This window comes from Thamnophis sirtalis, unplaced genomic scaffold (assembly GCF_051295495.1).
Source record: "Thamnophis sirtalis isolate CommonGarterSnake01/CBP01778 unplaced genomic scaffold, rThaSir2_p1.2 scaffold_10, whole genome shotgun sequence".
NCBI classification, from domain to species: Eukaryota; Metazoa; Chordata; class Lepidosauria; order Squamata; family Natricidae; genus Thamnophis; species Thamnophis sirtalis.
This window is the reverse complement of record NW_028261390.1, coordinates 16,381,031-16,397,562: the sequence shown is the minus strand read 5'-3', so window position 1 is coordinate 16,397,562 and position 16,532 is coordinate 16,381,031. Positions and strand designations below refer to the sequence as shown.

General features: G+C 39.3%; 1 protein-coding gene across 2 annotated transcripts in view; it reads right to left on the bottom strand.

Moving 5' to 3' along the window:
* BMPR1B (bone morphogenetic protein receptor type 1B) overlaps positions 1-16,532 on the bottom strand; it is a 203,973-nt gene that overhangs the window by 64,954 nt on the left and 122,487 nt on the right. For both annotated transcript variants that reach the window (XM_087724115.1, XM_087724117.1), the window contains exon 3: positions 11,494-11,696. In XM_087724115.1, the coding sequence (XP_087580241.1) occupies positions 11,494-11,566 (73 nt within the window). In that variant the 5' untranslated portion in view covers positions 11,567-11,696. The remainder of the gene's footprint in view (positions 1-11,493; positions 11,697-16,532) is intronic.

Below are 16,532 nucleotides of genomic sequence, written 5' to 3'. Positions count from 1 at the left end.
GCCAAAAATCTGTAGGATACACCCAAAAAGTATCGAGGATGCAAATTGTTTGTTGACCAATTAGAAAGACAACTGCAGTGAGTATTTTGCCCTTCATTTTTTTCCCTTTTCTGCTGCACCACTTAGCAAAACATTCAAAACCACAGTGACTGTTTTTCAGTATGCTCACCCTTCTGTCCAAGGTACTAGGAGTGAAAGGTAAATCTTGTCATTTTCACTAATAGCCTTGTAAAGACAAAATGTTATATAGCAACTGTACCACATCTTTAATTAGCTCTTTAAAGCCCTCCACTTATCGAACAGGGGACTTAAAAGCTCAACCACAAAGCCAAAGTGCATATTCATTCAAAAGCTGCAGCTAAGACATATGCAGCCACTAGAAGTTAAAGCACAGAGCTGGAAAGGAAATTTACAAGCTCTAGGGCAAAAGATTTCATTTTTAAAACAGTGTGTCAATGTGCACAAGTGTATAATTCTCATAGAAAAATGGAACTAATTATACTTATGTTATTAAATGGGATAGAAGTAATATTGCGATATTAGAATTCAGCTTAAATAATATCTGATAGGCAGAAAGAAACTAATAACAAAGAGGAAGAAAATGCTTCCTGGAGTTTTACAAATTAGGAGGGAAGCTATGCATGTAAACTACCTATTTTAACATTATTATAAAATGGAAAAAGTCGAACAAACGAATTAAACAAAGTAACAGAAGAAAATAAGAACTTTTTATACATGTATTATTTCCCACTTACATTGTTGCATTTGAAGTTATTCATGTTGCAAAACAATGTAACATCCTGCTACTAATGAAGTTATGGTTAAAATAATTGTAAAGGTTGAGTTGTTCAGATTCAGGTCAATCTATTTTCTCCCAAATAACTTCCAGAGCTACTTCTGAAAGTGGATAGAAATTATCAATGTAATAATCATCAATGAACAAAAATGTTATACTCCTATAGATGTTTCTTGATTCATCCTAGGCTGTGAAAGCTGGGCTGTAGCTTCAGTGTTGTCTGAGAAAGATCATAAAGTACACAATTTGTGAAGTAATAAATGCTCAGACAATTTCAAGAATCAAAGCATGAAATAGAAGCTGAGTAGCTCCAGGTTTGCCCAAACTGTAGGTGATAAGTATCTTAAGTCTTTGTGGAAAAGGGAATTTAAGCTTTCACTCGAGGGGAAGGTAACTGCAAAATAACCCCATTTCTCCCAATCAGCTGGAATAGATGGGGCGGGGCCAGTCAGAGGTGGCATTTACGGTACCAGTTGTCCGAACTACTCAAAATTTCCGCTACCAGTTTTCCAGAACTGGTCAGAATCTGCTGAATACCACCTCTGATGCACACCACAAATGGCATTCTGTAAAACACCATTTTCAAAGCTCATGCTAGTCATCAGATAAATAACCAAAACATTATTGGCCATAAAACATGAAGTTAGAATTCAGGTTGGATTATGCCAAATTATAGGAATTTCCAGCTACATCTCAGTTTGACTATGTGTTTTGCTTTGCTTTACAGAAGTATTGCAAAGTCACCCCAAAAACAAATGACAGCAGTTTTACTAGCAAGAAACAGACATTGGCTCAGAGTAAACCTAAATAAACAAATCCCAGTTGGCTTGGCTAAAATATTAGAGGTTTGTGCAATATATGGTTTGGGTAGGCTAAATGAGGCAGAAGAAGGAGATACACAGAAAAAGTAATTACGCAGGAAGACTGAGTTTAAGCTTGCACAGAAAGGGGAAGCTGCTTCTTCTGCATTCAAATGTACTGAGATATAATGGGTTACCTTTTGCTCCGATATTCATTTTTGTTCAAAATCTGGCCTGATGCTCAAAGTTTATGCATTATAGAATTTTATCAAACAGTTTGAAAACCTAACTGCCAAAGCAATTTTACTCCTACCTCACAAGAAATAAACACATCTTCTTGAAGAGCACTGAAGCTACAACTGATCCAAAATGTAGCAGAATGGGCAATTTTGAGGGCTAGCTTCCAATAGGCCTTCAAGTATAATTCAAAGTGTTTGTCGTTAACTATAAAACCCAGCATGCAACATGTTACTTCTGGGACTACCCATCTTCGATTGTCTCTGCTCATCACACCAGAGATATTCCAGCACCCATCTCTTAAACTGTGTCATCTAATGAGATCTAGGAGTTGTGTTTTGTCTGTCACTGGACCTGCCCTGTGGAACCTCATTTCCCTACCGCTCCAGATTCAGATGGCCCCAACCAGTGGTGGGATGCAACCTGTTTAATAAACAGTTCGGTGAGTCCGTGTGCACAGCATTCAAAAAAATAAGCTTTTTAAGCTTCATAACTTACCTTCTATCTCAGTGCTTGTGAGTAAAACAGATGATGCACGGCAATCTGCTGTGCCACGTGAATCAACTGAGCTAAAAAACAGGGAAATATAGGACAGGAAAGTGCAGGGGTGGGTAGGTGGGGCCAAATGCTCACTGGAACTACCGGTTCGCCTGAATTAGTCCAGACCGTCTTGAATCCCACCCCTGGCCCAACCCTGTCGGAATAGGACAAATTGCCACAGCCAAACTCACTGCAGCTAACTCTGCCTGGCTGACCTGCCATGGCCAACTCACCATGGCCAACTCGCTGCAGGACAACTTGCCAAGACTAACTCGCCGTGGGACAACTCACTGCAGAACAATTTAATAATTCTATTTAATTATTTAAAATAAATTTAAAAAACATTTTAATTTCTGCCATTCACTTTTCGTTCTGTCCCTCCTTTTGCATCCTTTCCTTAATTACTCTATTCTACTATTTCTTTAATATTAGTGTAACTCTTGTCCTGAAATGAACTGTCCTGTGGCAAGCTGGCTGTGGCGAATTGTCCTGCAGCATGTTGGCCACGGTGAGTTGTCATGGCCAACTTGGTGGGTGTGGCCAGGGTAGGCTGGGGCCACATGGGCCAGTCACTTGCCATCTCTAAGATGGCCCCACAGGACAACTCTGTACCTACCGTGGCCCATATCTGGCCCATGGGCTATGTGTTCGACATGTCTGGGCTACATAAATGCCTCAAAGCTACTGTTATATTTCAGCTTCCCTCTGGGTTCCCCAAACTTCAGAAGTACAAAGGACAATTCAATTTTTTAAACAGATTAACAATGTTCTTGTTCTCTGCAATGTGCATTGCTTGTTTGTTTTTAATTTAAAAGAAGTAATCAATTTGATAAGAATCAAGGACTGGAACATTCTATTCTTCTAACATTCTCAAATATATTCGCCAAACGCACTAAAATGATATTATAGGTAATCCTTGATTTGCAATCATTAATTTACGAATCATTTAAATTTACAATGGCTCTAAAAAATGCAACTTACAACCTATTCTCAAACTTATGACCACTGCACCCCCCACCTGTGGTCACACAATAGTGATTTAGGTGCTTGGCAAGTGAGTCACATTTACAATGACTGCAGAATCCTGCAGTGACACAATTGCAAATTGCAACTGTCCAACTAACATCCAACAAGCAATGGGAAAAGCTGTGTTTGCTTAATGACCATCTGATTTGCTTAACAACTGTAGTAAATATGGTTGTAAAATTGAGTCAATGACGACTTGCTTAATGATAACATTTAGCAATCGAAATTGCAGGCCCAAGTGGGTCATAAATCCAGGACTACCCATGTTTCCCCTAAAATAACACCGTATCTTAAAAAAAAATATCACCAAAAAATGCACCACATCTTATTTTGGAGGGGGGAATGTTGTCCACTGATTCACCTCATTTGCATGTGTCGCTCCCAGCCTCCTTTTCACTGTCAGAGGCCTTCAGGAAATTATGTGGCCAGCAAGGCCTACAAGACTTTCCTGAAGGCCTCTGTAGCCGATAACAGAGTTCTGGATCAAGCCCTTCAGGGAAGCCTTGCCAGCTGCAGAAAAAATGGGCCAGGATGTGCGAGGCGTGGTGCAACTGTCCTAAGGTAAGTACCGTGTTCCCCCGAAAATAAGACAAGGTCTTACTTTTCTTTTGACCCCTGAAATAAGCACTTGGCCTTATTTTCGGGGAAGTCTTATTATTTTTGAGGTGCAAGAGGTGGCGACTGTAGATCATGACTGCTGCTATGTTGCAATATTTTCGGGGAGGGCTTATTTTAGCGCATGCACACAAAAGCCCAATGGGCCTTTTTATCTGGGGAGGACTTATTTTAGGGGATACATGGCAGTATGGCAGCTTCACTCCCCCATCCCCACCTTAGATTAATTTTTACCCGTACAGCCTGGAGTGTGTGGAGTCTTAATTAGGGCTTATTTTGGGGGAGAAGAGGGCTTATATTGGGCACAGGTATAAAAAATCAAGCTAGGACTTACTTTCAGGATAGGTCATATTTTCGGGAAAACATGGTACTGTATTTCATACCGTACTTTTTCAGAACTGAGCTACATCACACCAAGAGAGACTGGCCACGAGAAACACCTGCAAGTAATAGCCATTTTAACCAATGTAGAAGAGTGATTTGAGGATAAAAGCTGGCTAAGATTTACAGGTGAGCAAAAAAGAAAAAAAGGATAGTACACAAGATACTGATTTCTTTCCTCCCCAATGATGTGCTCTCTCAGGAATCTACATATCACCTAAAAGTACAGCTTGGAAAAACAAAGTTCAGGGAAAAAGAATGAGTGGAGAGATATCTCACTGTAGTTATGCTGCCTTGAATCTTGCCCTTTGAGTGCTACTGATTAAATCCTGTTCCGCTGACCTTAGAACGCCTCAGATTATTGTCTCCTTGAGTTGAGATATGCAAAACATATCACAGCTTTAACTTTCTAAATATTTTCTCTACAGGATATGCAGCCTCTGCCAAAGACTGGAAGGACCGACTAAAGTGTTAGTTTCCTCTGCCCCGAGAAAGTCAAATGTTTGCGGTTTTAGGATAATTTACATTCTTTTCAAGTAATACACCAACATGACATCAATCTTACACAAAACAACTTATTTATTGGAGTGTTGCGGAACACCACAACCGAGAAAGGAAGATAAGCTTTTTAGATAATATAATGAGAGACCAGCTTCCATTTAACTCTAAATAAATCAGTTTAAAGTATCCACTTAATACAATCCTTTAGAAGTGATTATAAAAATATAGTAATAAACTTTGTCAAACGTTGCCAGACAGTTAAAATGAGGGAGCCTGGAATATTAGATTATAGATTTGCATTTAGGGACCTGTTACCTTTATTTTTGTATACTATCCAGTTATGGGCAGCATGCTGTAAAAAAAAACGTAATTATTATAAAATATTAATAGCTCTGACCTATGGCAAAATGTATAAAAGCACACCCTAATTAGGAAGTTGTCTTGGAATACTACATCCTTTTCACAGCAAAAAGGGAAAGGCAATGTAAAACAATAACAAGTTTTTGGGAATTTCTCCAAGGGATGATTTCGCCAAGGGAAGATTTATCAGAAGGAGGAGGTGAAAATTTTACTCTGCTAGTCATTGCCAATGATAGGGAGTGATGCTCATCTCCATTTTAAAGCCATTGACCCAGTGCTGTGCAAAGACATTTCTGCAGTCATGTGACAAGCATGATGTCACGGAGCATTGTTACCATCCCACCAAAGTGGTACCTATTTATCTACTCGAAATTGCATGCTTTCAAACTGCTAGGTTGGCAGGAGTTCACCCTGTCCTGTGGCACTCGGGTCTCAAACCTGAACTGCCAGCTTTCCAGCCAACAAGCCCAGCTTCTTAACCGGTGAGCCATCACACTGCCTATGCTGAGCATTAAAATACTATATTTACTGAATGTATAGTTGAGAATAAAACCAGAAGTGCTATGGAATAAATTTCATATTATACTTTGGGGGATTAGTTTTTAAATTAATAGACCATACCCATTATCTTTCCAAGATAATTTACCAGTTCTAAATATTCAAAATGCCCCTTTCAGGATAACCTGTCTGTCCCAACTAATGAGATTTTCACTACATTTGCAATTTGATATCTAGGATCATTTTATGCTGAAATGATGTGCTATTAAAGAATGTGCCATAATGCAACAAATTATTAGCATGATTTTGGCTACTGTTTGAAACTTACAGTATCATGAGTAACTGAGCCACAATGAGTAGTAAAACAAAACATTCCTCTTTAGATTCTCCTGTTTTTTGCTAAATGAATTTTGCCAAGGATTATTACTTCAATTTGTATTAACGAAGGATTCCTTGTGGATAAATAAGGGAACTCTGGGTTCATACTAGGATAAGTCAGATTAATTAGTAAACCCAAGTGACATATTTTTACTATCCCAGTTTGTTAACTACTATAAAACAAGGGATTCCCGATTTGGGTGTAAAAAGGGGACATTTTAATTTAATATACCAAATACTATATTCTGAATTCCTTAAAGCATAATTCATGGAACTCTGAATATTGTTCTACCCTGATTTTTTTCTTTCATGATATACATCTATTTAGCCCAGAGTTTCAGATCACCTTCCCAAATTTAGTAGTCTTGGTAATATTTGAGTTACACCTCCCAAAATTTTACACTACCAATTCCAATGAATTTGGACAATCACAATATAGGGAACTATCTTTCAAGTTATTAAATAAAAAGTATGTGTTTAGTTTGCAAAATTATTTTTTTACATTTCCAAATATAATTACTTAGGTAAAGGTAAAGGTTCCCCTTGCACATCTGTGCTAGTCGTTCCCGACTCTAAGGGGCGGTGTTCATCTCCGTTTCAAGAGCCAGCACTATCCAAAGACGTCTCCGTCATCATGTGGCAGGCATGACTAAATGCTGAAGGGGCACGGAACGCTGTTACCTTCTCACCAAAGGTGATTCCTATTTTTCTACTTGTATTTTTACATGCTTTTTAACTGCTAGGTTGGCAGAAGCTAGGGACAAGTAATGGGAGCTCACTCCATTATGTGGTGCTAGGAATTCAAACCAACAAACTGCCAACCTTTCTGATCGACAAGCTCAGCATCTTAGCCATTGAGCCACTGTGTCCTTCTTAGAATTATTTAGGAATAGTAAATTTAAGGAAGGAGCAGCTATAAGACACTGGATTGTTTTAACTGATCCCCCCCATCCCAAAACACAGCCAAGAATAGGATTTTCATAATCCAAATCAGGGCAATTTTTATTTTCCTCTTTGTCCACTGAGTTTAACTTGGACAAAATTAAGAGACATATTTTGCTTGAACAGTTATTTAAGAAGATGAATTAATTTATGCAATTGTATGTAACAGATGAACAGAGAGAGTGTTTTAGAATCATTGTATACGTCTAACTCTTGTCATGCAGATATTCAGAATAACTTATGGTTGCTCCTAAACAGAGATGAACAGCTTCCCTTGGTAAAGGGTTAAATCAGGCTTATACGGTATGATAACAGATGCCTTCTAAAATTGAATGGGAGAAGAACCCAATATTTTAGAGATTTTAAAGTCCCCATAAGGAATAGAAAAAAACACCTCAGTCACTTGCCAAATCCATTTTGACTCTTATATCAACAATCTTAATTAATTTAAGTTTGTTTTTTCCTACCTTACAATATGTACTAATTTAATTTTACAGGGTGTACAGGTTTTCTTTATGAGTAAATATTTAAAAATAATTACCATCTGTACTTTTAGTTGTGTGACCTATTTTGGAGTGATTTTAAAGATGGCTAAAATAGATGTGTTGTATAAACCCCTTTACTAGCATCAAACCAAACTGTCTTTGCTTTGTAGAAAAGCATCTGGGTAAACAGGAAAAAGTGAGATAAAGTACAGCAACTGTGAACAACAAAACAAATCCAAAAGAGAGTGCTACTAATCACCCCCCTCCGAAATTCACTTCAGAAGTTAGTTTGCACGTACCTTAAAAAGTATTGAAGCAGTAACCTGTCTCTTAACACTTCTTCAACTTGAGTTCAAAGAGAGGGGGAAGAAACTGGTTAAGTTATATGACTATGTTTTCAACAGCCCAACTGAACTAAATGGCTTATCCACAAGCTGACTGTTATATTCTCAGAGTCTTTTCCAAGTTTTTAAAATCAATTCTGACTTCATAATCTGAAACTTAGGGGTTTTTCTTGCCTAAGGACACTAACTTGTATCTACTTGTCAGTTCCTCGTCACACATTATTTTTGTGAATTAATGAGTGCTTGAAAAATAGCTGTGTGCCTAACTGAGAGACAATTTTGTCTAGTGGTTACGGCGCCTGGCTAGAAAGCAGATCATGAATTCTAGTCTAGCCATGAAAACCAGCGGGGTGACTTTCAGCCAGTCATTCCCTTTCAGCGCAATCCCACCTTGCAGGGCTGTTATTGTGAGGAAAATAAAAGGAAAGTATGTTGGATAAGTTTGCACTTTTTGTTATTTGTAAAAATAATACATATAGGATACAAATAAATAAATTCTACAAATTATGTCTACATCCGCTATAATGGGGCACAACCCCATTCTTCTGTATTCGTTAAGCTCATTTCCAAATTTAGAACTGTTATTTTGATTAGTGTTCTAAATGATTCAAGAATTTTCAAAGCTTTTTCTTTGAATTTGTACTGAAAATGATAGGGGAATTAAAAAAAAAACAAAGCAATTTTTGAGTAAAGCAAATTCTAGAGCCGAGGTGGCGCAGTGGTTAGGGTGCAGTACTGAAGGCCACTACAGCTGACTGTTATCTGCAGTTCAGCGGTTCAAATCTCACCGGCTCAAGGTTGACTCAGCCTTCCATCCTTCCAAGGTGGGTGAAATGAGGACCCAGACTGTGGGGGCGATATGCTGACTCTGTAAACCGCTTAGAGAGGGCTGAAAGCCCTATGAAGCGGTATATAAGTCTAACTGCTATTGCTATTCTCATGATGACATAAACTGAAACTGAGCTACCATATCTTTGGTACATCTTATTTTAACTACCTGCAATATACATGGATGGTTTCCTTATTCTTCACTTATAAATAAAAGAAACAGAACCTTTAGAAAGAAAATTCTTCATTCTACAATGGCGTTTTTTTTTGCTAAACTACTAAGATGCTTGAGATATATGAATAGATCTCCCGAACATTGTAGGTTCAGGAAGATGGCTAAATCATAACTGGATTATAATCTATTAAACTCTTCCCTCCTCCTATATTTTCCCAATATAATTAAAACTCAACCAAATTATTACCTGATTTGTTACAGAAAAGTTACAACTATATATATTTTCTCTAATGAGACCCAACAGAAGCTCAGAGATATCCATTTCAGTTGGGAAAATCCTATGAAGGACAAACACCAACAGATAGTCCATCTCCATTTCCACTCTATCTGATTTCAAGGAAAATCCATATACATTTAGTTTCTTGTTTAGTTTTGCCTGGGCAATGTCTACACCAAGTGATTTTTAAACTTGTTGGAGATAAACAAGATCATCCATTTTGAGATGCAAAACCATCTCCTGTTCTAGGATGAGATATACAAATAAGTAAATTTTTCTAAGTAAGATTTTTTCTGAAAATAATAATTTGGGCTTTGTAAGTACCAAGTGGCATGTTTCTACATGGCATAAAATATCATTTGACTAAACATTGAAAGAGAACAATCTTCCTGCTTTTATTTTAAACCAGAAATAGTTATTTCCATATAAGAAATGTAGAAGTGGTCTGCTCTCTGGAGAATCTGAATAATGGATATGATGAATTCCATAGCCTTACTTCCCTGTAAAATACCTGGATAATATTAATAATTGAAGTAGAGATGAAAGTAAAGTCTGTATATATGCTTTATGCACAGATTCAGGAAAAGAAAAAGAAAAAAAAAGCATTTTTAGTTCAGATTCTGTATTCATATTTGTTTTAGTTTTGCTCATGTTTCCCATTTTTAATATTCTAATCAAAAAACAATATTAAGTTCCTTTGGATGGAAACATTGTCAGTATTAGTCTTTCAGCAGTTCACTGCAGGTTTCCTGCATAAATCTCTCCACACCCTTACAGATGTTCGTATCTCAGTACAGATCTATTTCCCTTGAGAATCAGCCAAACCATTAAGAATCTGCATTTTAAGGTGGGAAGAGCTGCATGCCATCTGGGAATGGAATATAAACTATTCAAAATCTGTTTAAGTTCTTTAATTCTTCAAAAGTCATCCTTGAACTTCCTCAATAACGCGGGAAAACAAGAATATTTCAAGGGGGACACAAGTGAAAAGCATGTAAAGGCATGGGGACCACCAAACATTAAAATGTATTATATTGCAAATATCACTTTGTTGAAACCAGAATGCACAGCAGTTACTGTCCCAAGGCTCACATTACTCAAGTAATACATTACATAAAGTGTGTAAAGGCTGATCTTTTTTACCGGAATGGGACCTACACATTGGGGGGGGGGGGACACAGGAGAAAAAGAAAGTAAGAAGGGGGACACAGGTAAAAAAAACCATGAAGAAACACTGGGTAGAGGACCAAGAATGGACAAAAAGAACTAATTTATGAAAACTGGATTTGTCTTCCATAAGCAATTCCTTGGATTGTTTTATCTATGTGAGTATACAAAATTCTTTCTCCCTGTGCTGGATACCAGCCAGATAATGCTACAAGTAAAATATAAGAACTATGTCACCATATTTCAAGATTGTGTGTAAATACAGACAATGTATACTCAAAGAGCATGTAAGGTAAGCCTTCATAATCCAAAGTGATATATTTAAGACACTGGTTTGCTACCAGACAACTGTGAGAGCTGGATATGTTCAAATTCATTGATTTCAATAGGTCAAAAGTTACATTGTAAGTTACGTAAAGCTTTGAAAATTAATTTCTCAACTCCCAGTTAAGTTTAGCTGAACAATATTGTTCAAATTAATAGAAAGGTTCTATTTTTGACCAGAGTACTTCCACAACTGTGCATACAACTGACTTCATGGAAATGTACTAATTGCTAATATAATTTATTTAAATCAGTCAGTTTCTTTCTTCTGTTATATCTGTTTCTAGATTTTTGAAGCACTTCAAACATTTGATCCCAGAAGAGGTCATTAAATTTTCTTTCTTCCTTTTCAGTCATTTTCAAAAGTTTGCTGTTCCTCAAGTGTCGTTTGCATTAATTAGCTGCTGTACCTTAAAAATGCTAAGAGCCCAAATCTCTTAATACTGCCTCTTTAATTCTTTCCAATAGCTCTTTTGAAACGGCAACATTAAGCAGAACTTGCTACTGATTTTAAAAGGGCTCTCTGGAGCACCGCATCACTCAATTTGAAATATTATTCAAAGAACCACACAGCAATGTTTTTAAAAGGCAGAAAAACAAAGGAGAGGCCTGGCAAGTTATAACATCCATCTATTTCTAAATTAAGCCTTTCCCGGCGCAACGCTATAAACCTTGTGGAACCTTGAACACAAATCTTTCTTTAAAAAAAATAATAATAATAATCCAAGAAGCTCAGAGGTTCTGCCTAAGTGGCACTTTTTAGTGCAAGATGTTCAGCACCCTCTCAGAGATACATTGCACAGCATTTCATCTTCTTACCCTTCGTGTGAATGGAGAGCAGCACAAGGAAGGAAATATGAAGTTGCCAATTCGGTTCATCCAGCCAGTTCATTGCAGCAGAAGCAACAGCGGCAGCAGCTTGTAGTTCTCTTCTTTTTTTTCCCCCCTCCTTGCTTAGTTCGCAGAGAGCTCTCGCACTGCTCCCGCCTCTCCGCAGTTCAGATGCGTTGTGCCAGCGGAGCCTAAAGAAGAGAAGTTGAAAGACAAGCCTGTTACAAACTGGTTCTGTCACCACATAGTCCTCAACTGATCACCCTTGCAGGAAGGACAACAAAAGGGCAGCAGGATTCCAAGCAGGACTGGATTCCTGAGACAGGAGCATGGACTGATTGTTGCCCACACAGGGAATTCATGTAAACTTAGAAGTTGCAGCAAATCAGGAGAGAGAGGGGGGGGGAGAGAGAGAGAGAGAGAGAGAAACTCAGACCGAATGAGAAAGAATCTCAGCTCCCTTGTCAATTTCACACTTGTGTTCACAAAACAAAGCCATGTTGCTTCAAAAATCTAACACGTAGTTTCTAACAAGATATAGAATTCTGCCTGGGATTATCCAGAAACAAAAATAAGTCTATTTTATCCACCTCCACAAATGTTAACTGTTTTTTAAAAAAATATTGTTTCACAGAATGTATTACACTGGCAACTGCCCTTTTCTGATAGCCCCCCCCCCCAAGGAACGATGATAAATAAATCAAATCTTACTTACACTATTCTTTATAAGTCTCTAGGCCAGCGAGAAGCCCCCTTGGGTAAAACAGCTAGTTCTTTCCTAGGTAACTAACCCAGTCCCATCACAAAACCGTCTACATATTTACTTAGAAGCAAATTGCATTCTATCAATGGGAGTTTATCATTTGGTACAGGGATCCGTAGTTAAGGTATTGGGATAGGATGGAAAGACCCAGATTCAAATCCACCCTTATCATCCATGGATACTCAAAGGCCAGTCTTGTTCACCCCAACAAAGCTTATATGCATAAATATCTACTGCAGGGGTGTCAAACTCAAGGTCCGGGGCCCAGATCCACCCAGTAGGGTGCTTAGATATGGCCTGCAGGGCCACCCTGTCAACAGCAAAGGACTGGTCCGCAGTGCCTCTGCCAGAGAAAACGGAGCTTGGGAGGGCTGCATGCAGCCCTTCCGAGGTCCATTTTAGTTGGCAGAGAGTTGCAAGAGGCCATCATAGCTAAAAATAGAGCTCGAAAGCCTGTTTTCACTAGCTGAGCACTCAGGCCACCACAGGCACCCCCGCCACAAATGACGTTGAGCTGGCCACGCCCACCCTGGCTATGCCCATCCCAGCCCGAGGTCAAACGCAATCCTGATGCGGCCCTCAATTTAATCAACTTTGATACCCCTGATCTATAGGATCAAATGCTTTTCTCTCAATGACAGAAATTCAATGTCCATCCCAATACAAGCTTTTGTACAGGTGACACTGCACCATAGCTGTTTTTGTCACTTGCCCTTCCTCAAACTCCCATGACACACACACACATCTTGCAGACATGTCCATGTACAGGGTGGCTGCCATGGGGATAACTAGAAAGAATCCCCCCCTATTAGTCAACTTTGAGTTCTTGTAGAAAAGGTTTATAACTAACAAATAAATTAAATCGTATATTTCAGCTAGGTCCATTGGTTTAGTGATCGTAATTAGTTTAGTGGCTATGGAGATTCTCAGTCATCCAGGTCATGGTTCTTCTTCAGCTCTGAAGAATGGATGAGAAGCAAAAAGTCTTCAAAGAAACCCCAAAAAGTCCAGTTGCCTCTTGAAAAAAGCACCTTTGGGGCAATTAGTTTAGTCTTCTTCTGCTGGACTATGTTAAAATACAAACTTTCTCCTCCATTTCTATGGAGAGCATTGCCAGAGAGGCATGAGCTGCTTCAGTCAAGGATTACAATTTTAAAAAAAACCTTACTATTTTACTGCTTGTAAAAAAAATGAAACATAAAAAGAATAACTTGGAATTTAGCACATAGTCTCTACAGTAGTTAAGGTGGTCCAAACTTGTTTCAAACTTCAGTTCAATCCTATAAAAGCATTCATGTTTCACCACTCTCTCACCAAACAAAAACAAAAAAAACCCATTCTGCAGATTTGACATCTATAAACTTTTAAAATATAATTTTGGGAAAGTACAGATAGTCCTTGACTTATGACATAACTAGGACTAGAATTGCAATTGCTAAGCAAGGCAAGTCTTAAGAGAGTTGTGCTCAATTTTACAAGGTTTTTTTTGCCATGGTTGTTATGTGAATCACTGTAGTTGTTAAGAGGGTTCACTTTCCCCCATTGATTTTGCTTGTTGACTGGGAGGATGGCAAATAGCAATCACATGACCCTGGGATTCTCAAACCTTCATTAATGCATGCTGGTTGCCAAGTGGGTTTTGATCACATGACCATGGGTGTTGCAATGGGTGAGAATCGCTCATAAGTCACTTTTCCCCATACTACCGTGTTTCCCTGAAAATAAGACAGGGTCTTATTTTCTTTTTACCCCCAAAATAAGCACTTGGGCTTATTTTGGGGGAGGTCTTATTATTTTTGAGGTGCAGGTGGTGGCGAGCATGGTCACCTCATGGCTACTGCTGTCTTGCAATATTTTTGGGAGGGCTTATTTTTGGGGGAGGGCTTATTTTAGCGCATACGCTTAAAAGCCCGATTGGGCTTATTATCCGGGGAAGGGCTTATTTTCAGGGTAACAGGGTATTATAACTTCAAATGGTCACTAATGGAATGGTTTGAACTGAAGACTGCCTGTACATCTTTCTGTTCAATTTTGGGGGAAACAACAGATCTTTTTCAAGCTTGTTGTGAAAGGAGGATCGTCGCTTTGAGGAAGTTCTGTCCAGCATTTAAACTGGTTTAAAAGCTTTTTTAATGCCCTCTTCAATTTAAAAGCACTGAAGTTGTTTTGCTCATACTACATTTCATACTGAACCAGGGGGCACAGTTAGCAGCTAAGCTTGTCAATTGGAAAGCTAACAGCCCAGATTTGAGATCTGAGCACTAAACAACAGGATGAGCTCCCAAACCTAACCAAAAGTAATACAGCGGCTACACAAGGTCACTTTTGTTTGTTGCTTATAAAAAAAAAATGGCGTCGAAGGGGAAATCAGCTGCAGCCGTGTTTGATCGCCTCCAAGTATGTGTTCGTGACAAGATTCAAAAATGTTGTGAATTTTTTGGTCGGAATCTGATTTGGTCGTGGTCACAAGCATTCGGAACCAGAAGTTCTACTGTAGTTTGAAAGTATGCAAATGTAAGTAGATAAATAGGTACCACTTTGGTGGGAAAGTAACAGGGTTCTGTGGCTTATCGTCATGCTGGCCATGGTGGCCACGGAAATGTCTTTGGACAATGCTGGCTCCATCAGCTAAGGAATGGAGATGAGCACCAGCCCTAGAGTTGGACATGACTAGACAGAGGAAATTTATCTTTGTTTGTACATTTTATCCTAAAGTAGACTTCTGCCAATATGTCTTCAATGTTTTCAGGAAAATTTCATATAGTAGAAAGAACCCAGTGAATTATATATGTCATATCTCTTCACTTAGTTATAGAATATTATCTTAACACTTATATTGTATCCTATTGCACATACTGAGAACTTAGGACATAAAAAAATTAAATCATATAAATTTGGTTTAAAAAAACAAACCAATCCTGCATTATGGTATAGGATATTATGGTAAACTGTGGTCTGGTTCAAACCTTGAGTATGTCACTAGGGGTGACATGATAGCAGTGTTCCAATATCTCAAGGGTTGCCGCAAAGAATAGGAAATCAAAGTATTTTCCAAAGCATCTGAGGACAGGACCACAAGCAATGAATGAAAACTAATCAAGAAGAGAAGCAACTTAGAACTAAGGAGAAATTTCCTGACATTTAGAACAATTAACCAGTGGAACAACTTGCCTCCAGAAGTTGTGAATTCTCCAACACTGGAACTTTTTAAGAAGAGATTGGATAACCATTTGCCTGAAATTAAATTAAAATTAACAACCAAATTAATCCTATATTTTATTCTATTCAGGCCAGGCCGGCTTGCTGGAAAAGCCAACTTTTTAGGGCGCGTCGGAAGGACCGGAGGTCGGGGATTATACAAAGCTCCAGAGGCAGCTCATTCCAGAGGGAAGGTGCTCCCACAGAGAAGGCTTTACCCCTGGGGGTCGCTAGCCGACACTGTCTGGCCAACAGCCCCTGAGGAGGCCAACTCTGTGGGATCGCACTGGACAGTGGGAGGCTATGGGTGGCAGTAGGTGGTCTCGCAGATACCCTGGGCCTAAGCCATGGAGCGCTTTAAAGGTCATAATTAGTACCTTGAATCGCACCCGGAAGACAACTAGCAACAAGTGCAGGCCACCTAAAAGGGGTGTAACATGGGAGCACCTAGGTACCCCCATGATAACCCGCACGACCGTATTCTGGACCAGTTGAAGCGTCTGGGTGCTCTTCAAGGGCAGCCCCACGTAGAGAGTATTACAGTAGTCCAGGCGAGAAAGGATGAGGGCATGAGTGACTGTGCACAGAGCATCCCGATCCAGAAAGGGGCGCAACTGACATATCAGGCAAACCTGGTAAAAGACCCTCCTGGTCACGGCCATCAGGTGTTCTTCTAAACTAAGCCGCATATCCAGGAGGACTCCCAGAGTGCGGTCCCTCTCTGAGGGGGTAAAGTTTCTCCCCCTATCATCAAAGATGGAACAAGATGCACAAATCGGGATGACAGAAACCACAGCCACTCAGTCTTGGAGGGATTGAGCTTGAGGCTGTTCCTGCCCATCCAGATCCACACAGCCTCCAGGCATCGAGACATCACATCGAGGGCATCATTTGGGTGGTTTGGGGTAGAGATGAAAAGTTGGGTATCATCAGCATATTGATACCGTACCCCAAAACCACAGATGATCTCACCCAGCAGTAAGTTAGCTCTGGCCTGTGCCCTGGCAGATTCCCCCCCAAGCCTGTATGAGCCATCCGGATCAACCCACCTGCCCCCCCCTTAAAA